The sequence below is a fragment of the Bathycoccus prasinos genome, assembly GCF_002220235.1.
Source record: "Bathycoccus prasinos genomic : Chromosome_1".
NCBI classification, from domain to species: Eukaryota; Viridiplantae; Chlorophyta; class Mamiellophyceae; order Mamiellales; family Bathycoccaceae; genus Bathycoccus; species Bathycoccus prasinos.
The window spans coordinates 294665-321517 of NC_024008.1; the positions used below are offsets into that span (position 1 = coordinate 294665).

The 26853-nt window shown below is 50.3% G+C and overlaps 13 protein-coding genes across 13 annotated transcripts; 8 read left to right on the forward strand and 5 right to left on the reverse strand.

The window, feature by feature from the left end:
• Bathy01g01600 (predicted protein (Partial)) lies at positions 1-1469 on the reverse strand (the record flags this gene model as incomplete). Its single annotated transcript, XM_007515517.2, has 1 exon — positions 1-1469. A coding segment is annotated over one exon (1469 nt), but the record flags the coding sequence as incomplete, so codon positions are not given.
• A 111-nt stretch (positions 1470-1580) lies between these two features.
• Bathy01g01610 (predicted protein) lies at positions 1581-3095 on the forward strand (the record flags this gene model as incomplete). Its single annotated transcript, XM_007515506.1, has 1 exon — positions 1581-3095. One exon carries the CDS (start codon positions 1581-1583, stop codon positions 3093-3095), a length of 1515 nt encoding a protein of 504 aa, XP_007515568.1.
• Positions 3096-3228: 133 nt separating this feature from the next.
• Bathy01g01620 (arginine N-methyltransferase 2) lies at positions 3229-4296 on the forward strand (the record flags this gene model as incomplete). The annotated part of the gene is made up of 1 exon (XM_007515442.1): positions 3229-4296. One exon carries the CDS (start codon positions 3229-3231, stop codon positions 4294-4296), a length of 1068 nt encoding a protein of 355 aa, XP_007515504.1.
• An 81-nt stretch (positions 4297-4377) lies between these two features.
• On the reverse strand, positions 4378-5139 carry Bathy01g01630 (unknown protein; the record flags this gene model as incomplete). The annotated part of the gene is made up of 1 exon (XM_007515264.1): positions 4378-5139. The coding sequence occupies one exon, from the start codon at positions 5137-5139 to the stop codon at positions 4378-4380; it is 762 nt and encodes a 253-aa protein (XP_007515326.1).
• Positions 5140-5223: 84 nt separating this feature from the next.
• On the forward strand, positions 5224-6114 carry Bathy01g01640 (predicted protein; the record flags this gene model as incomplete). Its single annotated transcript, XM_007515189.1, has 1 exon — positions 5224-6114. One exon carries the CDS (start codon positions 5224-5226, stop codon positions 6112-6114), a length of 891 nt encoding a protein of 296 aa, XP_007515251.1.
• A 93-nt stretch (positions 6115-6207) lies between these two features.
• Bathy01g01650 (UNCoordinated family member (unc-43)) lies at positions 6208-9837 on the reverse strand (the record flags this gene model as incomplete). The annotated part of the gene is made up of 1 exon (XM_007515471.1): positions 6208-9837. The coding sequence occupies one exon, from the start codon at positions 9835-9837 to the stop codon at positions 6208-6210; it is 3630 nt and encodes a 1209-aa protein (XP_007515533.1).
• Positions 9838-9991: 154 nt separating this feature from the next.
• On the forward strand, positions 9992-11335 carry Bathy01g01660 (predicted protein; the record flags this gene model as incomplete). Its single annotated transcript, XM_007515063.1, has 1 exon — positions 9992-11335. One exon carries the CDS (start codon positions 9992-9994, stop codon positions 11333-11335), a length of 1344 nt encoding a protein of 447 aa, XP_007515125.1.
• Positions 11336-11492: 157 nt separating this feature from the next.
• On the reverse strand, positions 11493-11930 carry Bathy01g01670 (twin arginine translocase protein A; the record flags this gene model as incomplete). Its single annotated transcript, XM_007515058.1, has 1 exon — positions 11493-11930. One exon carries the CDS (start codon positions 11928-11930, stop codon positions 11493-11495), a length of 438 nt encoding a protein of 145 aa, XP_007515120.1.
• A 61-nt stretch (positions 11931-11991) lies between these two features.
• Positions 11992-15217, forward strand: Bathy01g01680 (predicted protein; the record flags this gene model as incomplete). The annotated part of the gene is made up of 2 exons (XM_007515513.1): positions 11992-14401; positions 14715-15217. 2 exons carry the CDS (start codon positions 11992-11994, stop codon positions 15215-15217), a joined length of 2913 nt encoding a protein of 970 aa, XP_007515575.1.
• Positions 15218-15295: 78 nt separating this feature from the next.
• Bathy01g01690 (predicted protein) lies at positions 15296-16318 on the reverse strand (the record flags this gene model as incomplete). Its single annotated transcript, XM_007515571.1, has 1 exon — positions 15296-16318. The coding sequence occupies one exon, from the start codon at positions 16316-16318 to the stop codon at positions 15296-15298; it is 1023 nt and encodes a 340-aa protein (XP_007515633.1).
• A 431-nt stretch (positions 16319-16749) lies between these two features.
• Bathy01g01700 (CMP-N-acetylneuraminate-beta-galactosamide-alpha-2,3-sialyltransferase 1) lies at positions 16750-19212 on the forward strand (the record flags this gene model as incomplete). Its single annotated transcript, XM_007515448.1, has 1 exon — positions 16750-19212. The coding sequence occupies one exon, from the start codon at positions 16750-16752 to the stop codon at positions 19210-19212; it is 2463 nt and encodes an 820-aa protein (XP_007515510.1).
• A 270-nt stretch (positions 19213-19482) lies between these two features.
• Positions 19483-24851, forward strand: Bathy01g01710 (predicted protein; the record flags this gene model as incomplete). The annotated part of the gene is made up of 2 exons (XM_007515660.1): positions 19483-19521; positions 19779-24851. 2 exons carry the CDS (start codon positions 19483-19485, stop codon positions 24849-24851), a joined length of 5112 nt encoding a protein of 1703 aa, XP_007515722.1.
• A 131-nt stretch (positions 24852-24982) lies between these two features.
• On the forward strand, positions 24983-26785 carry Bathy01g01720 (predicted protein; the record flags this gene model as incomplete). The annotated part of the gene is made up of 1 exon (XM_007515647.1): positions 24983-26785. One exon carries the CDS (start codon positions 24983-24985, stop codon positions 26783-26785), a length of 1803 nt encoding a protein of 600 aa, XP_007515709.1.
• Positions 26786-26853: the final 68 nt, after the last annotated feature.

Genomic DNA, 26853 nt, shown 5'->3' on the forward strand with positions numbered 1-26853 from the left:
CCGGAGCTTTCGTTAGCTCCTGCGAGTTGTATCGGCATATGCCCACACGCAGATGCCCCCCACTCTTTGATTCTTGGTACAAACGTGTGCGCAACCCTCGACGTGTCTTTATACCCCATTCTCGTTTTAAACGTCAACGGCACGGAGCAAATCAAATTCGAGCTTCGAACGAGTTCTTCCATGCGCTTTGGTTTCTCGAGCAACATCGACCCCGCGCCTTTGTTACATATTAAATCAATAGGGCATCCCATGTTAATGTCAATGAAATCGCACTCGATGGTGTCGTCTAACGCTTGGACGCATCTCCCCAAAGAATCGGAATGGCCACCGCAAATTTGGACGCCGAATATGTCCTCAGATTTATGTCGGCGCACCAACGCCCACTCTCTGGCGTCGCCTTTGAGTAAGCTCGTGGCTAAAGCCATCTCGCCGCACGTGATGTCCGCACCAAGCGTTTTACACAATCGCCGAAACGGTAAATTGCCGACCGTCGTTAACGGTGCCAGGTATAACTTGTTCTTGAAATCAATCGTCTTCTTCTCTTTCGGCTTGAGCAGTTGATCGACGGATGCCGTTTTGTTTTCGTCTTCTTTATCAAAAGCTGGTTCAGAAGTAACGTTGTTGTTGTTGTTGTTGTTGCCGTCGTCGTCGTCGTCGGAATACTCGTCCGCGTTTTCAGCTATGACTCTCTTCTCGTTCTCGCTTGTTTTCATTCTCTTGTATTTTTGTTGCTGTTGATTTTTGCCGTCGTTGTCCTTCCGATTATTAGTACTGTCATCTCCTCCGCCCCTCACCTCATCACTCGTCCGTAACCCCATAGCCTTCAAAATACCATCCGCGCGGCTAAAATCAAACGTCCTCCTCGCCAGTGCATATTTCACGTCGTTCGTCACGTCGTTCGTATCGTCCCTCGGATTCGCCACCGGCGCCTCAAACAACGCAATCGCCTCGTCCTCCTCGTCCGGCGCGAAACCGTCCTCGTGTGAACCAGAAAACCGACACGCGAGGCCAAACGGACACTTCTCGCTCCCAAACGGGCACCATCCCGGTAAGTCTTTCTTCTTCATCTTCAGTCTGTAATAGTCCGCGTCGTGCGAAAATCGACACGTCTCGCCTTTTGCGCAAGAGGCGTTCTTCAGGAATTGGAAACACATTTGCACCTCTTCGTTGTCCTCTCCGCCTTCGTTTCTTCTCTTTCCTTTCTTCATCGTCATCGCTTTGTTCATCTTTTTCGTGCGCTTTTGGAACCCGCCGGACGTTTTTCCTCCTGCTCTTTCTTCTTCGTCTTCGGGAGTCGTCCCAACTGTTTCCGTCGTTTCCGTCGAACGTTTCGCGCGCTCGCGGATGAACTTTTCCTGCACGGGAACTTCGCCTCGTCTCACGCGCGCTTCCAACGCGAGTGGTTTCCAAGCATCAACGACGTCGTTTTTGTCGAGAGTATCATCGTCGCTTTTTGATGGCGGAGTCATCTCTCGTCGCGCGGTATGTGTCGTTCGTGCGTTTCCCTTTCCGCGCGCTGTTTTTGGGGAACTTTTGGGGAAATGCATCACAAGAAGCGCTCTCGAGAAGAGGGGGAAGAAATGGCGCCGAATGTGCGAAGAAGCGAGAGGAGGAGGAGAACAAAACGAGAAAACGATGGTTACGCTCCCCTCATTCAATCGTTTTCTTTGTTTTTCTTCTTTTCTCGCGCGGTATTCTTCGTCTTCTTCTTCGAAAAGAATCCATCCGCGAGGATGATGATGATGATTGGAAAGGTGGACGCGTACTCCTCCGGCGCGGGAAGTTGCGACTTTGACGGCGTTTTACACGGCCTTCCATCGACGAAACCGTCCGATTTGAATCACGACTTCACATTTACGCTCGGTTCACCCGGGATTAACGTCCCAGGCGCGGCCGTGTACGCGCAAATATCTGGAAAACGGAACTATAAAGGGTTCATGATATACGCGGTCGATGAAAAGACGAACAAACCTGTTGGAAAATGGCTGCAGAAAGACATGCCGAATCGGGCGCAGATCCACCCGATGTGCGGGCCAACGCACGCGACGCACGATATTTCACACTCGAAAGATGGAGGGCAAAAGAGAGACGTGTTACCTTGGGTGGTACCGGTGGATGTTCCCGAGCGCGTGACGTTTAAAGTGACCGTGGTGGAGGAGTACGAGACGTGGTACGCGTTTGAGATGAAGTACGAGAGAGGGAGCGCGAGAGCGGGAGGGGTGGACGGGCTGAAGCTGATTGAGGAAGATGTGCGAGAGATGGATAGAAATGGGAATAAAGCGCCGAGTTTAGGAGCGGCGATGCGTGGTGGGTACGCGCCAACGGTAACGGACGATGCGAGCGGGAGTAGCGACGGCGAAGAACGAGAAGAGGAGAGTCGCGAGGCGTTCTTAGCGGCGAAAGATCCAGAAGGAACGCAATATAAAGCTAAACACGGACAGAAGAAGGAGTTCCACAAAACGTTTCACAGCAAATTGGCAAAAGGAGGCGACAACAAAGACGTATACATAGTCGACCCGAAACTGAGAGCGAAGAAAGCCTCGGATCGAGTTTCGGAAGAGACGAAATCGTTGCAACGAAGAACCTTCGGCAGAGTCGCGCACGGCGCGTGCATGTTTATTTTATGGGTCGTGTTTGCACCCGTTTCGGCATCTATCGCTCGCTACGGTAAAGGTAATGCCACCGGTTGGTTCACCGTGCACAAATCTTTGAGCGCCGTCATTCTTTACGGCACTCTGTTTGGTATCTTTGGCATCCTCTTCCTCCGAGGTTTCTCCACGCCGTGGGGGCCTCACGGTACCTTCGGCTTGAAAACCTTAGGTCTGTGCGTCGTCCAAATGACGCTAGGAAACATCCGCAACTGGATTCCGCGTCCAATCTTTCGTTTCATCCACCGCTGGCTCGGCGTCGCCGCGTTACTTTTAAGTTGGTACACCTGCCGTTTAGGCGCTCGATTGCTGAGCAACATCGAGCGCATGCCGAAAGTGCCGACTCTGACGCACGCATGCATGTTCGTGGTTTTGGTTTTCGTCTGGCTCATGCAACGTAATCACACCAAGTCGAAGATTGATATTAAAACCAAGTTTAGCGTTTGAAAGTTGTACTACTACTAGGACTACTACTACTACTACTATAGAGAGTTTGTTTATGAATTTTACCTAACGGGGAAACGCCACAAAGCTGCCTCTTTCTCGCGCTTAGTCTCCAATCTAAAGAGCCGAGCTAAACATGTCATCTCCTCAAAACAACGAAAACTTTCATCCTCCTCCGAACGAGGAGGAGTACGAGGAGGATATTTTTAGAGCCATCGACGCCAACGACCTCGCGCTCGTCCAAAGAATCATCTCCGAACAAGGCACAGACTGCGTCTTGAAGAGAATCTCCAACTCCAAAACCACTCTCATGCGCGCGTGCGAAACGCACGGGAACGAATCTATCGTTGAAGTATTACTCTCATCTGGGGCACCATGGAACGCAGTGGACGACGATGGGCACTGCGCGGGAGAATACGCGGCGGAGAAGTATCCTCACCTCGCGTCTCAGTTGATGGATTATGGCGTGGAGGTTGAATTGCTATTAGGGGATGAAATCAGGGCGAGTGGAGCGTACGAAACGGACACGTCGTATCTTTCGGAAAAGTTGAAGTACGACGCAAACGATCGATTGCTAGACGCGCAAGGCGATGCGGTGATGATGAAATGGGAAACACCTCTGATGAAATTGCACGCGGAGAAGATTTGCGATGTGGAGCATGGGAAGGAATCAGAAGCCGTCGTGTTGAACGTCGGGTTCGGGCTTGGTATAATCGACGGCTTCATTCAAGATTTGAAGCCGAAGACGCACGTGATAATCGAAGCGCATCCGGATGTGTACGCGCACATGAAAAGGAAAGGCTGGGATGAGAAAGAAAATGTCGTCGTAGTGTTTGGACGGTGGCAAGATGTCATCGAGGACTTGGCGAAAGAATACTCGTTCACGGGGGCGTTTTTCGATACCTACGGCGAGACGTATAACGAAATCAGAGAGTTTCACGTACATTTACCGAAGTTGTTTCAAAAGAGTAAAAAGGAAGGAAAACGGTGCACGTACTCGTATTTCAACGGTTTTTGTCCAGATAACATCTTCTTTCACATGGTGTACAATAGACTCATAGCGAAAGAATTGAAGGACTTGAGCGGGATGTCGACGACTTTTGAATCGGTTAAAGTAGACAAGATTGATTGGGAAGGTGTTACTGGACACGGAAAGTACTGGGAGATGGAAACGTATTTCCTACCAACGAGTACGTATTGTTAATCAGCACAGGGATGTAGATGTAGATGTAGATGTAGATGTATAGCTTTGGAAAAGATAGCATTAAAGTAGGAGTCACATTTTCTACCCTCCTCCGTTTTCTTCTACATCTTGCGCCGCTATGCTCGTCGTCGCAATCGACAAAGACCGCGTCACCCTCTTCGTTCTCTTTCTACTTTGTTTTTCCACATCTGCTCCTTCTTTCTTTTTCTTACCGCGCATAATCCTAGGTTCTCCTACATCCCTCCTCGTCTTTTCCACGTCCGCGCTTCTCGCGAGCGCGTCCTGCGGTACGCCCAGATCTCGCACCTCGTTTACGTCGTCGGTCTTCTCCTTCTTCCGTTTCTTTTTCTCTAAAATACCACTCTCACCACCCCCAACGACTACGGGTTCATCGAAGCTATATTTCACGTACTTTTCCGGGAACTTTTCGTGATCTGGAATCACGCGTCGCTTCCGCTTTTTCCTCACCACCATAAAGTCTTCTTCCGTCGCTCCAACTGCCATCATATCGTCTCCGTCGAACTCGTTCTCTCGATCGAGTCGATCGCATTTCCCGATCGATTTCCGCGTTTCTTTCTTCGTGCCGAATAAGCAATCGTCGTTTCTCTCTTCTTTGTCTTCTTTATCTTCTTCTTCTTCATCGTCGTCGTCTTCCGTGACGTGTTTTCCCGGGAGACGAATTGCCAACACTGCGCTCGTTCTCCAAAACTCCGACTTTGAAGACGACGATGGATTCATGGAGTGAAACGCGCGGTCGACGCGGTCGTGGAATAAATCGAACGACTTTACCACCACTTCAGTCGCGTCGTTTTCATCCCTTGAGGCGGCAGTTAAGGGGGACATTCTTCTCTCTAGGAAAGCGTTCGTTGTGGGGAAATTGCATCAGTTCGTTGAAGGAAAAACGCTTCATTACATCACGCGTCAAAAATGTCCAACCAGTGGCACCGAGGCGGCGGTCGAGGTCGAGGAGGATCCGGAACGCGAGGAGGAGGGAGAGGAGGATTCGGAGGAGGCACGAACGCGGGAAACCAACCGAGACGAGACCTTTTAAGAGACGATTTCGGCGTCGAATTTCCTCTTTGGCCGCTCACGAGTTACGGCCCCGGAGCGTCGAAAAACAATCTCTTGGGCGGGGACACGTCCGTGGAAGAACTCAGATGGGTCAGTGGAGCGACGCGAGCGAGAACGGGGAATCACGTGGTCGTGTTTGATGCGTTTAAAGAGTACGCGCGGTTGAAAGAGAACGATCGGACGGTGTTGAAATCGATGCCGGAAACGCAGTTGAAACAGGTGTTTGATTCGGTGGACCAAGGGACGATGAAACCGGCCGGGCTGGAGAGGAAGATTGAGCATCAGATGGTACCATCGGGAGGAGGAGGGAAAGCGTACGAACGGATTTTACCGACGGCAACGAGTAGTGGTGTTGGTGGTGGTAGTTTTGGTGCGTTCGGTGGAGGCGCGACGGCGGCTTTCGGCGCGGTGAGTTCTTCTCCCGCCCAACCGTTTGGCGGCGTTCAACAACAGCAGCAACAACAACAACAAACATCTTTTGGAGGAGGGCAAATTGGATTTGGACGGTCGTCTGGTTTTGGGAACGTACCACCGACGCCGAGTGCATCTCCTCCTTATGCAGGTTTTACGTCGACCGTGCCGGCGGCTAAGCCAGTCGTCACGGTCACGTCCTTGGCGCCGCAGAATCAAGCAGCCGCCGCGAATCAGTTTACGCCCGATTTTAATCCTGCCGATCCGTTCGGCTCGAGAGATTTCGCAGTTGGACAGATTCCAGATCAACCGCCTCCCCCCCAGTATTGTACCTAGATATAGTATTCGTAGCAGTAAAGTACACGTAGAAGATTTGTAATAGTAGCAGTACAGTGTTTTTTAATAACAGAATTTTAAGATTTAAGCTTCTTAGCGGCGAACAAATTCCGATTGATGGCGAGTTTCCGTGCGCTCTTTCTGCTTCGCAATATTTCGCAGTCTCGCCTCGTATTTCGCGACGACGCGCCTGCGTTCTCTTATGGCGTTGTTAAAAGCTTGCGTCAAGCGATAATCGCGTTTATTCGCCCACGCGATATCGTCTTTTGTGAATACGAGCGCGCGCGTATTTTCTTTCGCCTTGACCGATACCGAATACGTTTCCGCGTCCGGATCGATTTCGCCGACCAAGTTGGACGCTCGTCGAAATCTCATTATTTTCCCCGTCTCGTCATCACTTTTGCCTTCCTCGACAGTGCACTCACCGCTGGTGATCAAAAATGTCTCCAAGCACGGCTGGCCTTTGACGCATAAATACTCGCCCTCTTCGAACCTTCTTTCGGGGAGTTGATGCTCCACGTACGAGTACGCTTCCAATTTTCCGTGGACTCTTCGCAATCGCTGCGAATCGTTCTTCTCGTGCACCGGGTTGAACCACTCGTGTTCGAGCGCAGCGGCCGCAGATAAGCGTCTCTTTGGATTCGGCTCTAGCAATCCATTCAATAAATCTTTTGCCGTTTCCGAAACGCCGCTAAAATCAAACAAGAAGTAATCAATGTTCGCCTCGCAAATGAGTTCAATCAACTCGTCCTCGTCCTCATCCTCGAACGGCCATTCGCCGGATAGTAAAACGAACAGCGCGATGCCGCACGCCCACACATCTACGCCTTGACCATATGTGCCTTGCAACAAAGCTTCGGGAGACACGTACGCGACAGTTCCGTCCACGCCCGCGGACGTTTGTCTGGTTCGTAAAACCTTCGCTAAACCGAAATCGACAATCGTCGCCGTGTCGTAATCGTCCTTCTCTTTCAAAACGATGTTCTCCAGTTTCAAATCGCGATGTATGACACCTTTTGTGTGCATAAACGCGACTGCGTCGATGAGATGATGGATAATTTTTTTTGCGATGTGTTCAGGGAATCGACCGTTTGGTTGTTCTGCGACCGCGTCTTCCAGTTCTTGACCTTTCAACAAGTCCATGACGACGTGAATGACCGCACCGTTTTGCTCCGTAAAGAATTCGCGGATTGTAACAATGTGCGGGTGACTGGAAAGGCGTTGCATTAAAGCGAGCTCGTTTAAGACTTCTTCAGTAGTCATCGCTTCGAACTCTTCCGAGTTGCTGCCGGCCTCGCTGTTGTCGTCGTTGTCGTCGTCGTCTGAATTTTCATCGGAGGATCCGTCCGATTTGGACTTTTTGGAATCGTCGTCTGATTCCAAAACCTCTTTAATCGAAATAGTCTTGACAGCAATGATTTCGTTGGACTCTTTATGTCTAGCTTTCCGAACGACGGCGAAGCCACCTTTACCCATAGTTTCACCAACTTCGTAACGATCGTTGAATGGTAAGTAATCGTGGACTTTACCGACATCGCTGACGAAACTGGCGAGTTCGTCGAGTTCGCGCAGACCCCCCGGGGCGGAGTGCGAGCGTCGTAAGAACGGTTTGTTGTTCGTCGCAGCAGACGCCTTTTTGTTTATTTTCGCATAATACATGGCATTATTCCTACGCCGCATTTTCAACGTCGTGCCTTCGGCGACGTGTTTGGTGTGATTATCTCTCGCTCGCATTTCGCGAAGCGTGCGTAAATGCTCCTTGTTCAAGGAAAACTTCCTCCGCCACGTGTTTTCTTCACGCGCTTCGATACCGCGTCTCCTTCTTTGAGAACGTTGTGATGTTGACTCTTCTCCATCATCGTTGTCAATAATAGCTCCTCTGGTTTCATTCAACGATCGGTGCATGAGGTGCGTCGACCCAAGTTGCGCTCGAAGCATCGCCACGTCAACCGCGTTATTTTGCATCCGCCTTCGATTTCGCGCCCCGGATGGCGATAGCCATCCACCCGCACTCATCGGTTGAGGAGATTGCGAACGACTTCGGGCGCCGCTGTCGGATTCGCCGGAATCACCACTCGTCGTGTTTTCTCCTCCGAAATGCAACGCTTTAGTTGTCGTCGCCGCCGATGATGTTGACGACATCATAGTATTTCTTCTTCGGTTCGTTCGCTCGCGAAACCTCGCCGAGGATGGAGACAGTTGTTCACCTCTCGCCTGTGCGGCTACTTGCGACGCGGTTCCCTCGGCAACACTGCCTAACGGCGATTGGTTATACCTACGCCTATTCTCGTGCGCCAACGCCAACAAATCTTCCGCCGAGTCTAATCTCAAAAGCTGTTTACGTAATCCCAGCTTCTTCGCGTGCGAACTCACGTTTCTCGTTTTCAACGTCGCCCACGAGCTCAACCCGGTCGGTAACAATCCTCGCGACTTCGCGGTTTCCGCCAATCGTTCGAACGTTTCTGGAGCGTTTGGATAATCCAACGCCAACTCTCTCAATCGTATCGCTGTCCGTGCGAATCCTTTCGCCATCTGACTCGAATTCACCGCGCCTTCTTTGCCTAAATACTTCAGCACGTCGATAGTTTGTTTCCCGCACGCAAACTTATCGATCGCGTCTCGTTCAATCGCGACCGACAATATCCTATACACAAACTCGTGATGGTAATACGGCACATTCAACGCTCTCAAATTTCTCGAACACTCCTTGCAATCCAACGATTGAAAGTACTCGTTCGTCAACCGTTTCACGCGTTCTCTCAAATCGTCCGCTCTGTTCTCGCACAACCCCTCGCCGCCCCACACCGACCGAACAACCACATCCCCCCCGGGTTGCTCCAACAACTCCTTCCCTTTCCTCGCGCACTCGCATCCTCGCGTGGAAATCTCCGACGGTCTCGACAAACACGCCTCTAAATACGTCACCGAAACGACGTCGTCGATCACCGCGCGCGCTAAAAATCTCGACACGTCCTCCATCGCCTTCGGGACGTCGATTTCCACGTCCGCTAACATGGACAGTAGATAATCGAACGCGTTTTCAAACGCTTCCGGAGGGAAATAGAAATTAGACGACGCAGACGCCTCCTCCTCGTGATTCTGCCTATGTATTACTCTGGCAGATGATGACGACGATGTTGAATGACTCCTCGTCCTCGTCTCCTCCTTCTCCTCCTCGGGACCACCCTTCACGCAGCACACACCGAAGGCTAACCGTTCCATCAATCTCGCGCACATCTCCCGTTCCTTCATCCCTCGGTCTAAGCTCAAACGAATCGCTCTTGCGACCACCATCTCGCCAACTTCGAGGATAAAAGCATCGTCAGAGTAGTTGTTGTTGGTGTTCATCATCGCGTTTGTCTTCTTCTTCCTCCGTCGTTGTTGTTGTTCTCGCGAGACGCATGATTCCGTCAAGGAGTTGACGAATTCCAAAACGTCTCCGTGATGGGAAAAATACTCCGAGAGTAAGGAGGAGATGCGCTCTTTGAACACCAACGACCGCCTTTTCTGCTGCTGCTGCGCGTCGTCGTCGTCGTCGTCGTTTCTCCCCATAATCTCCTCCTCGACGAAAGCGCTTCTTTCGCGAGACAGAGAGAAGGAATGAAAAGCTTCCGCGTAAAGTCTCGCGCAAAGTTTTTCCTCTGAGGAATTTCCCCAATCTTTCCTCAGTAAAAGTGCGCAAAGCACTACCACTGCTCTGCTCTCTCGTATAATAATGGGCATTTTCGACGCGTCTCTTCCTCGTCTGCGTAAAAACGAACACCCTCTGTTCAGCGAATCCTCGCGATTTTATGAAAAACCGCGACGACGACAACAGAATGACGCGCTTCTCACTCCTTCGTCGAACACCAAGGACGAACACCTTTTGACGGCGGCGATGCGAAAAGCGAAACGCGTTTCCTCGAAGAAGAACAGAGAGGAAGAAGAAGAGTTGAACGAGAAAAAGAAAAGAAGGGATAAGAGCATTTTGGCGGGAAAGACGGACGCGAAGATGCGGCTTTTACATGCAGACGATCGTGAAGACGAGACGATGAGCGATTCGGACGAGTTTTACGAACAAAACCAAGGCGCTGCTGCTGCTGCCAAGAAGAGTAACGTCAACGCGAAGAAGAAGGAAAAATCGGAGGAAGAGATGCACGAGGAACTGAAGAGGACGATGTTCGTCGGGAACGTGCCGACGAAAACAAAAGCGAAAGAGTTGGTTTCGTTTTTTAAGGAGATGTTGTTATCGTCGTCGTCGTCGTCGAGTAAAAGCGAGAAGAAGACGAAGAAGACGAAAGCGGAGGTGGTTTCGGCGCGGATTCGCTCGGTGCCGCTGAAGAAGAGCGCGGACGAGAAGGACGCGAAGGTACCGGTGAGAGCGAAGATTTTGGGGTCGTTGGGAAAGAGGAAGAAGGATACGGAGAATAGTGGGAGCATCAACGAGGCGTCGAAGAGCGGGTGCACGGCGTACGTCGTGTGGAAACGAGAGAAGGATTGCGAACGCGCGGTGAAGAAGGGCAACATGCAAAAGTTTAACGGGCACACGCTGAGAGTAGATTTTGCGGCGAAATCGAGCCAGACGACGAAAGGAGGAAAAGGAGATGATGGCAGCGGCGTGACGTACGACCGAACGAAATCCGTTTTTATCGGCAACTTACCCTTTGACGTTTCCGACGAGGAAGTCATCGAAATTTTCACCAAGAATAAAGAGTATAAAGAGTTAAAGACGGAGTTGGAGGCGGTCCGAGTCGTCCGGGACAAGGCGACGAGAACGGGTAAAGGCATCGCGTTCGTTTTGTTTAAATCCGTCAAAGCTGCGAGAACGGCGTTATTACTGGACGGTTTTGAGATGGGCAAACGGGAACTTCGCGTCACGAAAGTTGGCGTCGTCGCTCCGAAAAGAGGCAACGAGGTTACCAAATCTCGAGAACGCGGCGGGAAAGCGAGCAATAACTTTAGCAAGAAAGACACCAAGAACGGTAGCCACGAAAACAACAACAACAACGCAAACAACAACAAGCGCAAAATAAACTCTTGGGAAGGCGGTCGTTCGGCAAAAGGGAACAAAGCGGCTAAATTCGAGAAGAAAAAATCGCCAACCGCGAGCGCTCTCGGCGACGGAAAAGGAAAAAGCGCGGCTTTCGTCGGGGCAAAGAAAAAACGCGCATCCTCGTCCGCGGGTGGTAAGAAACGTCCCGCCGTCGCTTTACGGAAAGCAAAGATGAAAGCTGGTTTGTAATAACAACACGAGAGAATATAAATAGCACTCGCAGTATATACGTAGAGTATCCAACAACAACAAACACCAAGCGGTTAATTAAAGAGAAACGCGGATTGAAGCACCTCTTCTCTCTCTCTCTCTCTGACGCTCTCTGTTTGCGACGATTAAATAACACTCACTTCTCCTCTTCTTCTTCCTTCTTCGCTCCTTCGTTCTCCTTTTCACCTTCTTTCACTTCTTTCTTCAACTCTTCGTTGAATTCGTTCGCGGCGGATTGAAAACTCTTCACGGTTTTCCCCAACGATTTCCCCAACTCGGGGAGTTTACTCGGCCCGAATAACAGCGCGGTCACGCCGCCGATGACGACGAGCTCGGGTAAACCGAGGCCGAATAAGCCGTTAGACACGACTAACTCGCCTCGGTTGTTTCTTTTTCTTCTGCTAATGGTGTTGGTGGTGTTTATCTTCTTCGCTACGAGAAGTGAGTTTCTGTCGTTGAGAACGGATCGAATCGGAACCCTCCCGGAACGTGTCGTTGTGGCACCACCGCGAGCGATATTGCGCGCAGCAGTCGACGCAGAGACAGACGAGGACGATGCCATCATCGACAACATTACGAGTGTTCGTGTATCGAAGCGAGTGGTATTGGTATTGAGAGCGTAGTATTCTGGGGAAATGCTCCACTTTCAAACAGAGGAAAACTATGCACTAAAACACCAGTGGAACATCAACATGCGGGGGGTAAACCACCCGCAGCAGATCAACAAGCAACTCTGCGCGTCGTTCTCGCTTTCGAACGTGCTCGCGACGATCGAGAAATCGAGTCATCTGTTCAATATCGTCAACGTGGCGACCGCGTTTAGTCGGTTGGCGAAGATTTTATCATCAACAGAATCATCGTCCAAACGCGGCGGCGGCGCGATGGAGACGAAGAAGAAGATGAACGACAACAACAAAAACAGCGAGAAAAAGGAGTTGAACGTAAAAGTTCTGTTCGCGTTGCTTAAACGATGCAAAAACGTGCTCCGCGCGAACGATAAGAAGCAGTTGGAACCGAGACATTTGAGCACGATTTTATGGTCGATCGGGAAAATGCGATTGGTGATGGTATTCGCCATCGAAGAGGATTTTGAAACATTCGGAGAGGAATTAGTGCACGTTTTAGACGCGATTTCGAACGTTTTTGTAGAGTATTACGAAGCAAAGAGGCAGTTCAACGCGCAGGAGATTTCGAATTTGTTTTGGGCGTCTGCGAAGATTTACGGCGACGCGTCCGCGTTGAAGAAGAAGAAGAAGAGTAGTAGTTGTCATCATCGTCGCGTGTTAGTAGTATTTGAAGGCGTTGAAGATGCGATCGTTCGAATGCAAGCGCCTTTGCAAAGGATGTTTGCGGCGTCCAAATTGAACGAGTGGACGACGCAAGGCGTCTCGAACGTGTGTTGGTCTTTGGCGAAGATGTTGGCTTCTGAAACGGAAGGAGATGGGAAAAAACGAATGGTTTGGGTGGTTGACGACAAGTGCGACTTGAGGAAAAGCATATCAGACGCGGTTGAGATGGGGTGTTCTGGTCCTCCCGCGAAACGATTCAACGCACAGGAATTCGCCAACGTCGCGTGGGCCATGGCAAAATTCAACGAGGCGCCAAACGACGAAGACGCGAACGGAGGGAGAGAAGTTTTGGTGAATAAGATGGCGCTCGAATTGAAAGAGCTGCTCATATCGGAGACTGTCAAAGGTCGATTTGAGTCCAGGCACGTCGCGAATACGTTTTTAGCGTTCGCGAAAGTTAATCAGTGCGCGGAAGATCCAAAATTTTGGTTCAAGTTGAAAACGTTGACGAAAAGTGCTGTTTTAAAGAATATGAACGCGCACGAGTTGTCCATGGTCATGGTGGGTGTTAGTTTAGTAAACGAGAGCAACGGCGAAGTCGGTGGAGAAGACGACGAAGAAGAGGACGAAGAATTAGCGTACGAAGTGTGTCGGTTCTTTACAAAAACAATCGCTTCGTACACAGACGATACGAATAATGAAACCGACGACGACGAAACCGGTAAGGTGGGGTTAATCGCCAACGTCCTTTGGGCACTCGCGAAACTTCCGCAACTCCTGGGGGAAATCGCAAAGAAACAAGAAAAGGTTTTCATCAACGAGATGCTACGCGTACTCGAGCAGTCGAACGGTATCGCCAACATGAACGGACGACAGGCGTCCACCATTCTTTGGTCGCTCGCGAAAATCGGCGACGTGGTTGGTTTCGAAGATACAGGAATCAAATCTACGTTTGAACACTTCTCAAGAACGCACTTCTGCGATGCGAGGTCTTCTCTATTCTTCAAAACCAAAACCGATGCTCGATCGTTCTCTATGATTCTTTGGGCTTTTTCGAACGGCGTGCCCGATGTTGCCACGAATGAAAGGGCGAAAGACGTCTTTGAATCCGCGCACAAAGACTTGCGTAAAGAAAACTTTATCGACGAATTCAACGCGCGTGATCTCGCGAACGTGACCGAAGCGTTTGCAAAAAGATTGGATACGCCTGAAAAAGTTTTGAAGACAATTGCTAAACGCGCTGCGGAAATTCTTGACACGTTCAACGCGCAAGAGTTGCTAAAGTTTCTCGGCGCGCTCGAGAGAGCCGGAGGAGATGTGCACAAGTACGAAAAATTGAACGAACTTCTGCGCTCGAAAAGGACGGTTAAGATTCCGTTCCCTGCGCTCGGTTTAGTCGACGAGTCGGCGATAAAGCTGCGCTCGGCGACGCCATCAAACGACGCGTCTAAACAAATTGACAGGGTGGACGACTCGTGCGGCGGATTTGGGCGCCAAAATACCGGCGTCGCTCTTTGGGAAGGCTCGAGAGTCTTAGCCGAATGGATATCAAGACTTTCCACCGTCGATTTGCACGCGTTTTGCAGCAACGATGCAAAATGGAAAAAACTTGGCGAGGATGGGTTTTTTACGCCTCATCTGAACGCACGCGATGCTTTCTTCGGTAAAGGAAAAGTTGGCGTCGAACTCGGTGCTGGGCTCGGATTGCCTTCCATCGTGGCTTCGAAACTCGGCGCAAACGTCATCGCAACCGATGGTACGTGTATTTTTCGTTTTTTCACAAATAGTAGTCGTCTCGTTTCTTATTCTTTGTGTTTTATGTTCTCGTATATTCGCTCCGGTTAATCCCTCGACTGGTCTTCCTTTGTGGCCGTTGAGTTTCAGAGAGAGCGTACAAAAGAGTTGACTGAAAAGTCACCGGGGAGTTTCGCTGACAACATCCTTTAATTTGCCACGGATGCGTCTGATAGTAGCTCTCGTACATTTTTTCATCTTGGTACTCTTCTTTACATTTTCTAAGCAAACTTACGTTATTATACTTTTCGTTTCGTTTATTTTCACTCGCACAGGCGACGACGACGTCCTCTCGCTTCTCAAAAAGAACGTGAAGAAGAACGCGGGCGAAGGATCTTCGACGAAGAAACTCGTCTGGGGCGCAGGCGACGCTCGAGAGATTCTCGAACTGACGAGACATCCAGACTTCATCCTCGCCACGGACGTCGTTTACGGCAACGATACGAGTAAATGGAAAGCGTTAGTGGATACTATCAAACGCTTAGCTGGAAGAAACACGTTGATTCTCATCGGCAACGTTCGCCGGTACCCCACGGGGCATCCGTTAGCTGAGACGACGTTTTACACCGAGGCGACGAAGGAAGATTTCGACCGCGCGGAAGTCCCGGTGTCCAGTTTACACCCAGACTTTCGAAGAACGGGCGCTGGGTCGTGCGTGATTCACGCTATGCGATTGAAATACGATGCTCAGCCTTTCGTTGCCCTCGGAAAACGGAAAAAAGAGAAGAGGAAGAAAGAGAAGAAAGAAAAGAGGAAGAAGAAAACGATTTTAAATTAGTAGTAGTGTAATATTAGTAGTTTGTATTGATAAAGCTCGCGCTCGCTATACCGATAATAAGAAACTCCGTTATCGTAATTATTGTCCTAGTGGCTTTTCGAGCATAAAATGCCCCACCTCAACCAGGCCAACCGCGGCGAACGGATTCCATTCGGTACTCCTTTGCGCGATCTGCGCTTGCGTCAACCCTTTTTTCGCCCACTCTGGCTCCGCGTACCCGCACTTCTCGAATAATTTTTGCGCGCCTTTATTATCCACTTTCGTGTGCGTATACATCGTCGTCTCACCCATCTCTCTCATCGTCTCTTCCGCGGCTAACACCAAAGCTTTACCGATCCCTCGCCCTCTCTGCGTTGTAGCGACGGCGACGTCCGATAAATACGGTTTATCCGCCGGTGCTTTCGGTCGGTAGTTCTCCGCGCCGAACCGCTTCCCGTTCGGCAACGACACCTCCGCGATGCCGACTAAATTCGATCCAACTTTTGCCGCTATTAAAACTCTGTCCGTCGCATTCTGCACCCCGTCCAATAACCCCGCGTACACTCGATCCGATTGTGCCTTCGCCAACCTTTTCCTCGCTAAGAAATCTTGCGGTCTCACCTTAAAGAATAAATCCATCACTAAGTTCGTCGCGTCCATGCAATCGTCCTCCTCCAAAGGACCTATTTTCGCCGACCCCATGTCCGCGAGTTTCACCTCCGACCGTTTCACCGCCAACGCCAAAGCGCCTTGCAGTTTCGCCTTGTCTCGTCTTCGGTTTTTCGCCAGTTTCACCGTGCCTTTTTCCATGTCCACCACGAGCAAAGGCGTCGCGCCTTTACTCGTCGCTTTACCCCTCGTGTTCTTTCCTCCTCCTTCTTCTTCTTCTTTCGTTGTTGTTTCTGTTGGAATCGTCGTCGTCGTCGTCGAAGGATCTCCTCCTTTTTCTTCTTCTTCTGCAAACGCGCGTGCTCTCGTTTTATCTCGTTTTGTGCTGATATTATTGAGCGCATTAAAACCGATTCTTCTTTTCGCTTCACCCTCGTCTTCAGCGAGGACGACGATGCGTTTTCCCCCACGGGTAAAGCATCTCCTTCCCGAAGTCCGCGATTTTGCGTTCATCTTCGAACTCGTGTTGAACGTAGTACTCGCAGCGGCATCTTTTACGCGACGGCAACGACCACCACCCGACGACGCAGAGGACGACACCGAGAAGACGTTTTGCGAGAAGAAGCTCATGATGACGACAAAAAGAGAGAGAAAGAGAGAGAGTTTAGTTGCGCATAAAAATGTGGATAAAATGGAAGCATTTTGGATGCCTCACTTTTTCCCCGAAGAAGCAGCTTTTTCTTTGAAACAGAGGGTCGGTTATTCGGTCGCTTTCCTTTTTCCTCCTCGAACGATTCGAAGAACACGACGCGACGCGCGCGTTCCGTCGTCCCTTCCTCGTTGGACTGCGCAATACTACGCGAATAATTTCTTTCGCTCAAACAGAGGGAAAGAGTAGAAGTAAGCACACGCACACTCCGACCTCTCTCTCTGGATTGCACACCATGTCTCTTCTCTCGTCCAAGACGAAGAAGACACCGGGAGGAGGAAAAACGAGCAGCAGATGGGAGAGTTTGAGCACGGACAGACAGTTGTTGGTGTTTTCTTTGCTCACCGTCGTCGGTTTGATCGGGAAATCGATGTCCGAACACGAGAAGTGCGCGCACGCGCACCACCGGATTTCCATTGGTGATTATTCCTCCTCCTCTTTTGCCACTGGAAGGGGTGGTGAAGGCGATGGATACGATGGATACGCGAGGACGGGACATTTGTCGTCGTCGTCTGAATCGTGTCCATCCGCGGACGAGTTGTGCCCGTCCAGCGACTCGAAACGACGCGTGAGAGACTCGGCGATACAAATCGAGTTGAAGAGGAAAAAAATAGAAGTGGAGGAGCTTCAGAGAGCGCTGGCGAAGAAAAACGGAAACGGATCCAAAGAGGATCCCTTGGCGAAAGAGTTGGAGACGATGTCCTCGGAACTGGCAAAGTTACGGGCGAAGTTGCGAACGTATAAAGTGAGCGAGCAACAGGCGATATCGGACCGGAAGAATTGCGAGAAGACGCTGGAGTACGGCGGCGACGGATGTCAGCGGCAAGAGTTACCGATCGGGATGGAGTCGTGCGAAAAGCTCGCCGAATATAGAAAAGGGTTGGAGAAGAAAATCATCACTTTGAAAAGAGAGGCGTGGACGAACAGAGATAAGAGCGCGAACCAGTGCGCGGGAAAATTAGCCGCGGAGAGGCTGTTATGGATGGATAGAGCGACGGTAGTGATGACGGCGGCGATTGCAGCCGGGACGGACGAGAGAACGCTGGATTCGACCGGAATTATTCAAACCGAAGCGAGGAGAAGAGTATTAGCCGCGGAAAGAGAAATAGCGTATTCGAAAAAGTATCCCGGGTCGCCGGTATTTAACGGCGTCGGGAGTGCGGCGAATGAAGCGGATTTGTCCATCGTGTTCAAGAGAGCGCTGTTGGAAGCAAGGAACGAGATGTTGGCGGAAGATAAGAAAATCGACGAGGCATGGATCGACGAGTTGTTGCAGATTCCCGAGTTGAACGGTGGGAAGAGAAACGGCGCGAAAAGATGGACGCCAGACGAGCGGCAAAAACACAGCGAAGAATGGGAAGAAGCGGTGAGGAAATTAACGCCGTCCATCGTGGAAGGCGTTCAAGTGAAAACTAAAAATCCGAAAGACGTGATTAACTATTTCGCGAGAACCGTAGAGGCGGAAAGAGCTATGCCGCATGTGTTTGGATTAGTCGAGAGAAAGGGAGGGCCTTTGCAGTGGGAAGGCAAATTCGCTCGATACGCCGCGCGCAAAAACGCGCGAAGGTCGAAAAATGTCAAAGGCGGCGTCGTCAAGAAAGCAGACGGGAATTCAACCGGCGTTTCAAACACATTGTTTCGTTCCGCGTTAGTCGACGATGTGTTACCGGACGTCGCGCCTCCGCCAGAATACAAAAGATGCGCGTTAGTTGGAAACTCGCAAAGAAATTTAATCCATGAGTACGGCGAGGAAATCGATAGCCACGATACCGTATTTCGCATGAACAACGGACCGACTTTAGGATTTGAAAAGTACGTCGGCACGAAAACAACGCATCGAATCGTGAATAATCTCTGGACGAAAGCGTACGGTGCATCGGTGTATAACTTAGCGCGACTTCCACTAGAATGGAACGCCACTTTACTCGTTTCTAGAACCGACGGCGAGGATTTCTACAACGTAGTTTCCGAGTTGAAAAATCGACGACCGGACGTCAATGTCGTTCGCATCAATCCACCCGGGGCAGCTGCGGCGAGCGATTTGTTAGACACCTTGCGCAAACGCATTGAATCGAAGAGAGGTTTAACCTACCCAGGAAGAGGATCTCCCTCCTCCGGTTGGCTCGCCGTCTTCCTCGCTATTCAACTCTGCGAATCCGTGGACGTTTACGGCGTCGGTTTAGGCGGATGTTGGGGCGCCGCCGGAGGCGGGTGCATCGGAGGGAGCGCCTGGCACTACTTCGAGAACGATTTAGCCGAGCTCTACAAAAACTCTCGAGAATTCGGCGAAGATCCGCACCACTCCTTCCAGCTCGAACACGACATGTTGCGAGCGCTCGACGAAGCCAGCCACATCAAACTCCACGCGCCGCAAAAATACGACTCCATGGAGAAAGAAGCTACGTATTTAAGAGCCATGCAACCAACCGTCTTGGACGACGCCCAAGCCACCGCGCGAACTTTATCCGCGAAAGCAGATCTCATCTGCATCGCCTCCGTCGGCCAAACCTGCGGCTGCGAAAAGAGGTGCATGTCGCCGACCGAGTTGCACAATCGAGAGAAAAAATCGAGAATGAAAGAAGCCACGCAGGTCATCAAGTCCTTGGAAAGATACGACGAAAGTAGCGGTAGTAGTAGTAGCGGTACTAGCGGTAAGAGTAGGAGTCACGACGGCGACGAGAATAACGAAGATGATTAATTTGCAATAAAAGTACCTAAAAGTAAAGCACAGTACCAGTTACAAGTACATATTCTCACACGCAACATAAACGCGCACTTCTTAAGCTCGGTTCGCGTGCGTATTTTATTTGGAGCGCTAAAGCACCTTTCGGAGTTTAGATGAGGCGTGTGTCTTTTCACTCGAAAAAAGCTTCAAAAAAGAACAGTTTGACTCTTTTATTCCATCACTTTTATTCCACACCCACACAAGGACTCTCTCTCTCTTTATACACACACAGAGTCTCTCGAGATGGCGACGCCGCCGGTGAACGTGAGCGAGGCCATACAGGTACGAATACTGCGACGCAGATAGATCGATGCGAGCGTTTTGTTTTTTGTTTTCTCTCTTTGATGATGGGGCAGTTAATTGACCCAATTGGGTGCCGCCCGTTACGTCTCTTCGATCACCTTTTTTTTTGTAAAGAAGACTACTCTCTCTCGCTCTCTCGCTTTTGGGGAGGTTTTCGCGGATGATCTAATCGTGTTCGAAGTACTGACGATGTGCTTTTCTTTTCTCGCGCGTGTATTCTCGCGTAACAAACACAGCTGACATCTTTGGGCATCAATCCGTCGATGATTTCCTTCACCAACGTGACGATGGAATCGGAAAAGTTTATTTGCGTCCGGGAAACCGGGACGGCGAACGCGGTGGTGATTGTCGACGTCGCGTCGCCGTCGCAACCGTTGAAACGACCGATCACGGCGGATTCCGCTTTGATGAATCCAGAGAAGAGAATTATCGCGTTGAAAGCGACCACGGCGGAGGGCGATGGGAAAGATCACTTGCAAATATTCAACATCGAGCAGAAGGCGAAAATGAAGAGTCACCAGATGGACGAGCCGGTTGTTTTTTGGAAGTGGTTGGATGCGACAATGCTAGGGGTGGTGACGAATACGTCGGTGTATCACTGGTCGATGAGTGGGGACTCGACGCCGGAGAAGGTGTTTGATCGAACGGCAAATTTGGCGGGATCTCAAATTATTTCGTACAAAGCGAGTCAAGACATGCAGTGGTTCGCGTTGATTGGGATCGCGCCTGGCGATGCGTCGAGACCGGCATTAGTTAAAGGGAACATGCAGCTTTATTCCGCAGCGCAACAGAGATCGCAGGCGTTGGAGGCGCACGGCGCGACGTTTGGGACGTTCCACGTGCCCGGGAACGCGAAAGAGAGTCAGATTGTAGCGTTCGCTCAAAAGACGGTCAATCCAGGGGACGGGAGCGTGCAGGCGAAGATGCATATCATCGAGCTCGGGATGCAACCGGGAAACACGAACGCGTTTCAAAAGTGTCAGACGGAATTGTTTTTCCCGCCGGAGTTTGCGGACGATTTCCCGGTGAGCATGCAAATCTCGAAAAAATACGGGTTGATTTACGCCGTCACGAAAGCCGGTTTGTTGTTCGTGAACGACATCGAGACTGGGGCCGCGGTGTATAGGAATAAGATTTCGAATGATCCGGTGTTTATCGCGTGTATTTCGGAAAAGACCGGGGGCATTTATTGCGTCAACAGAAGAGGGCAAGTCATTTTGGCGACCATTAACGAGAGCGCGGTGGTGCCGTTTGTATCTCAGCAGTTGAATAACATGGAATTAGCGCTATCGATCGCTGGAAGGGCGTCGTTACCTGGCGCAGAGGCATTGATTACGCCGAGATTTGACGCATTATTCAACTCTGGCGATTTCAAAGGCGCCGCCGAGTTAGCTGCGAAATACGGGTCCTTGAGAACGATGAACACCATTCAAAAGTTTCAGCAAGCGCCGCAACAACCGGGTTCATCTCCTCCAGCGTTGCAATATTTCGGCGCTTGTTTGCAAATGGGCAAGTTGAACAAAATTGAATCGGTGGAGTTGACGAAGTTGGTATTGAGACAGAACAAGAAACAACTCATCGACCAGTGGTTCGCGGAGGATAAGTTGGAGGCGAGCGAAGAGTTGGGCGATGTCATCTCTCCAGTCGACAGTGACATGGCTTTGAAGCTATACTCAAAGGCACAATCCAATCCGAAAGTGTGCGCGGAGTTGGCGAAAAGAGGTGATTTCGAGACGCTCACGGCTTACTGCGAACGCGTGAACTACACGCCAAACTACATGCACATGTTGCAAAGTTTGATGATGTCGGACCCGCCTTCTGCGGTTTCTTTAGCACAAAGATGCTCGAAAATGACGCCACCGCCGCTTGATATGCAGGGCGTGGCGGATTTGTTCTTACAACGCAACATGATTCGCGAGGCGACGTCGTTGTTGCTTGACATCTTGAAGGATGATAACGAAGAGCAAGCGGCGTTACAAACGAAGGTTTTGGAAATCAACTTGGTCACGTACCCGAACGTCGCCGATGCGATTTTAGCGCAAGGTAAATTATCCCATTACGATCGCCCGAGAATCGCACAATTGTGCGAAAAGGCCGGTTTGTACGGACGCGCCTTACAACACTACACGGAATTGAGCGATTTGAAACGGTGTGTTTCTGCGACGCACGCGATTGAACCGAACGCGTTGGTGGAATTTTTCGGTACCTTATCGAAGGAATGGGCGTTAGAGTGCTTGAAAGAGCTTTTGAATGCCAACCTGAAACAAAACTTACAAGTTGCGGTGACCATTGCCAAAGAGTACACCGAACAACTCGGCGTTCAAGAGATTATGTCGTTGTTTCAAGAACGCGACTCGAACGAGGGGTTGTTCTTTTACTTGGGCGCGTTATTACCAACCTCGGAGAACAAAGAGGTTCACTTTAGATACATCGAAGCCGCGTCGAAGGTTCAGCAAATTAAGGAAGTCGAACGGGTCACGAGAGAGAGTAACTTTTACGACCCGGAACGCGTAAAACTGTTTTTGATGGAGGCGAAATTACCGGACGCGAGACCGTTGATCAACGTGTGCGACCGATTCGAGTTTATTTCCGATTTGACCACCTTCTTATACAACAGCAACATGTTGAGGTATATCGAAGGGTACGTTCAGAAAGTCAATCCGAAGAACGCGCCGAAAGTTGTCGGCACGTTGATCGATTTAGAGTGCAGCGAAGAGTTCATCAAGAACTTGATCTTGTCTGTGCGTTCGTTGTTACCGGTTGGCCCGCTCGTCGAAGAAGTCGAAAAGAGAAACCGTTTAAAAATGCTCTCGGAGTTTTTGGAGCACTTGGTGAACGAAGGTTCGCAAGATTCGGAAGTACACAACGCGCTCGGTAAAATGCTCGTCGATTCCAACAACAACCCGGAACACTTTTTGATGACGAACAAATTTTATCAACACGCGGTTGTCGGTAAATATTGCGAACGACGCGATCCAAACTTGGCGTGTGTGGCGTATAGGTTAGGGAACTGCGACGACGAACTCGTCAAATGCACGAACGTAAATTCCATGTTCAAAGTGCAAGCGCGATACGTGGTTTCGAGAATGGAACCAGAGTTATGGGAGAAAGTCTTGACGGACGAAAACCAATACAGACGCCAATTGATCGACCAAGTCGTCTCTACTGCGTTGCCGGAATCGAAGAACCCAGAGGAAGTTTCCGTGACGGTCAAGGCGTTCATGACGGCGGAAATGCCAGAAGAGTTAATCGAGCTGTTAGAGAAGATTGTTTTGCAAACCTCCGCGTTTTCAAACAATCCAAACTTGCAAAACTTGTTGATTTTGACCGCCATCAAAGCGGACAAGACGAGAGTGATGGAATACGTAAACCGATTGGACGATTTCAACGGCCCGGAAGTTGGCGAAATTGCTGCTGGGAACGAGTTGTACGAAGAAGCGCTGGCGATTTACAAAAAGTTTAACTTACACGTGGACGCGATGAACATTTTGATCGAGTCTATCGAAGACATCGAGAGAGCAATGGAATACGCCGAGCGCGTGGATACGCCAGAGGTGTGGTGCCAGCTCGGTAAAGCGCAACTGTTGCAAGGCGGTAAAGAAGGCGTCAAGGCGGCGATTATTTCGTTAATCAAGGCGAAAGACATTACCACTTTCGATGATGTCGTCGAAGCTGCGAGGAAATTCGACGAGTACGAAGCCATGGTGCCGTATTTGTTGATGGTGCGAAAGAGTTTGAAAGATCCGAAAGTAGACACGGAAATCGTGTACGCGTACGCTCGAACGGATGAACTCTCCGCGTTGGAAGATTTTCTTTCCAAACCAAACGCGGCGAATTTACAAACCGTCGGCGACCGGTGTTTCGAAGAAAACTTGTTGGAAGCTGCCAAGGTATTATACACGTCATTATCTAACTGGGGTGCGTTAGCTTCTACTTTAGTTCGCTTGCGCCAATTCCAAGCCGCAGTGGAAGCCGCGCGAAAAGCGAACACGCCCAAGACGTGGAAAGAAGTTTGCTTTGCGTGCGTAGAAGAGGAAGAGTTCAGGCTCGCGCAGTTGTGCGGCTTGAACATCATTCTCCAAGCGGACGAATTAGAAGCACTCTCGGACTTTTACCAACAACGCGGGAACTTTGAGGAGCTCATTCAGTTGATGGAAGCCGGCATCGGTCTCGATCGCGCGCACATGGGCATCTTCACCGAACTCGGTATTTTGTACGCATATCACAAGCGAGACAAATTACACGAGCACTTGAAGTTATTTTCGCAGCGCATCAACATTCCGAAACTCATCCGCGTTTGCGAGGACGTTCACGCTTGGGACGAGCTCCGTTTCTTGTTTGTCCAATACGACGAATACGACAACGCCGCCGAAGTCATGATGAAACACCCAGACGCCTGGGAACACATCCGCTTCAAAGACGTGTGCGCCAAACTTTCCAACGTGGACGTTTACTACAAAGCGATCAAGTTCTACCTCTCCGACCATCCGAAAGAGTTGAACGACCTCCTCGTCGTTTTACAATCTAGAGTTGACCACGCTCGAGTCGTCGCTTTGATGCGCAAACTCGAAGCGTTAGCGCTGGTGAAACCATATTTAGTCGCGGTTCAACCAGCGAATTTAGCCGCCGTCAACGACGCCATTAACGAGCTCGCCATCGAAGAAGAAGACTTTGAGACTTTGAGAACGTCCATCGACACGTACGATAACTGCGACCAGATTTCCTTAGCCGTCTCTTGCGAAAAGCACGAGTTGATTGAATTCCGCAGAATCGCCAGTCACATTTACCAACGCAACAAGCGATGGCGGCAATCTGTCGCGTTGTCCAAACGGGATAACTTGTTCAAAGACGCCATGGAATGCGCCGCCAAGTCCGGCGAACGCGACATCGCGGAGGAACTCCTCGAATTCTTCATCGAAGAAGGTAAAAAAGAGTGCTTCGCCGCGTGCATATGCACGTGTTACGATTTACTCAAGCCGGATTACGTCCTCGAAAAAGCTTGGATGAACGGTCTCTCCGAATACGTCATGCCGTACATGATCCAAGTCGTTCGAGAATATTCCACCAAAGTCGACGAATTAGTCCAAGATAAAATCGACAAACAAAACGAGAGCAAACAGGAAGAGTTGAACAAAGAGAAGGAGCAGATGCAACAAAATCTGTACGCGCAACTGATGCCGGCGGCGTTGCCGGCGCCGCCGATGGGCGGCGGCGATCAATACGGCGGTATGGGTGGTGCAGACCAGTACGGTGGTGGTGGTGGCATGGGTGACCAAAACGGGTACGCGCCGCAACCTCAGTACTACTAATACACATACTGATGAACAGAGAGAGAGAGAGAGAGTATCATCACGAGATCACATATTAACATTTTTTTATTCGACACAACGACGAAAATCTTCACTTCTTTTACAGTCGTCATACCTGCTACACTTTTGAAATGATGACTTCGCTGAAAGCAACGTCTTTGTCGTCGTTTACGTCGTCACACTACTCGATGATGATTAAATACGACAGACGATATTCGTCGCTCTCGGCCTCCTCATCTGAACCATCGTCATCATCATCGCTTCTTCGTCGCTTTACGCGTTCAAGACATCATCGCATCTTCGCGTCGTCGTCACCGACGACGTCGTCACCCGAACGACGAAAACAACTTCTCTCGCCACCGCACGATATCTCGGTCCCTCTCCCGTCTGCGGGGAAAAACAAACCACCGTTATCGATTGAACGGGCAATAAGCGAGTATCCGTGGAGAGGTGGATTAGAACCGATCGAAAACTCTGCGCATCCCGTCCAATGTGAAACTGTTTTCGGGGCTGTCCCGGAAGAAGTGAAAGGAGGCACGTTATACCGACTCGGGCCGGGGAGATGTCGATTAGGATCGAAGAAATACGCGCACTGGTTCGACGGCGACGGGTGCATGCACGAAATTAGGTTTGGGAAAGAGAACGGAGAAGTGACGATGCGTTCGGCGATGGTGGAAACGGAACGGTATAAAGCGCAAGAGACGCGAAAGGCGAAAGGCGACGACGATATCGTCGGGGCGAGAGGCGCGTGGACGCAAGCGACGGACATCATGGACAATTTAGGAAAGTTTCCAACGAATCCAGGAAATACGAGTCCAGTTGTTTTCAACGGGAGTTTATTAGCCTTGTGCGAAGGCGGACCACCGATTGAGATTGATAAGAAGACGTTAAAGACGAAAGGCGAGTATTCAGGGAAATTTACGGGCGATTTGAGTGGCTTTCCGATGGGTTTTGCCGCACATTCGAAAATAGACGCGAACGATGGGTACATGTACGCGTGGGGTCTAGCAAAGCCACCGGCGTTGGGGCACAGGTTTGCCAAAATCTCGCCGAGTGGGGAGGTTTTGAAAACCACCAACGTGCCTTTACCGGACCCGCTCGGTTTTTTCCTCTTACACGATGCGTGCGATACGGAAAATTATGTCGTTTTTGTCGTCGTTCCGTGGAAAGCGACGGTTGGGGAAATCATGCCAGCGTTAATTGGCGTGGAGAGTTTTGGTCATTCGTTTTCTTACGATTCAAACGCCAAGACACGAATCGTTGTCATGCGCAAATCGGATTTAACCGTCGCGATGGAGGTGGACGTTGAAAACTTCAGTTCCTACCACAATGCCGGGGCTTATGAAGACGAGCAAGGGAACATTCACGCGTTGGTGTGCAAATTAAAAGGCGATCGAGAGGATCTGGAAAAGAATTTTGCGGACATGTACAATTCCGTGTGGACGTCGAAACAGTATAATCACTTGTACGACGTGTGTTTATCGGTCAAAGAGAAGAAAGTTTTATCGCAAACGAAAATTGGCGGCGACGGTGCTAAACCGATGGAATTTCCGATTTTATCTACGAAGTGGACGCAAACTGCCGCGAAAACGAAATCGATGCCTGCGTTTATCTACACCTTATGTTTCGGTGAAAGCGGCGGCGGTTATTTCGATACCGTCCAAAAAGTAGCGACGACTTTAGGGGCGAACGAAAACCACCTCGAATACCGATCCAAACCTGGATACTTCCCAGCCGAAGTTGCGTTTGTCCCTAAGAACAACGCTCAAAAAGAAGACGACGGGTATTTAGTCTTCATCGAATACGCCGCCAATCGTCACGCCAGCGACGTGGTCGTTCTCGACGCCGAAACCATGGACGAAGTCTACCGAGCGGAATCGAGCTATCACGTTCCGTATACTTTCCACGGTTGCTGGGAGTCGTCTGCAAACTAAGAAAGCGGCGATAAAAAAGACGACAAAGTGTTCCAACACGTTTAGAGATTTAGAGAAACAACCATTTT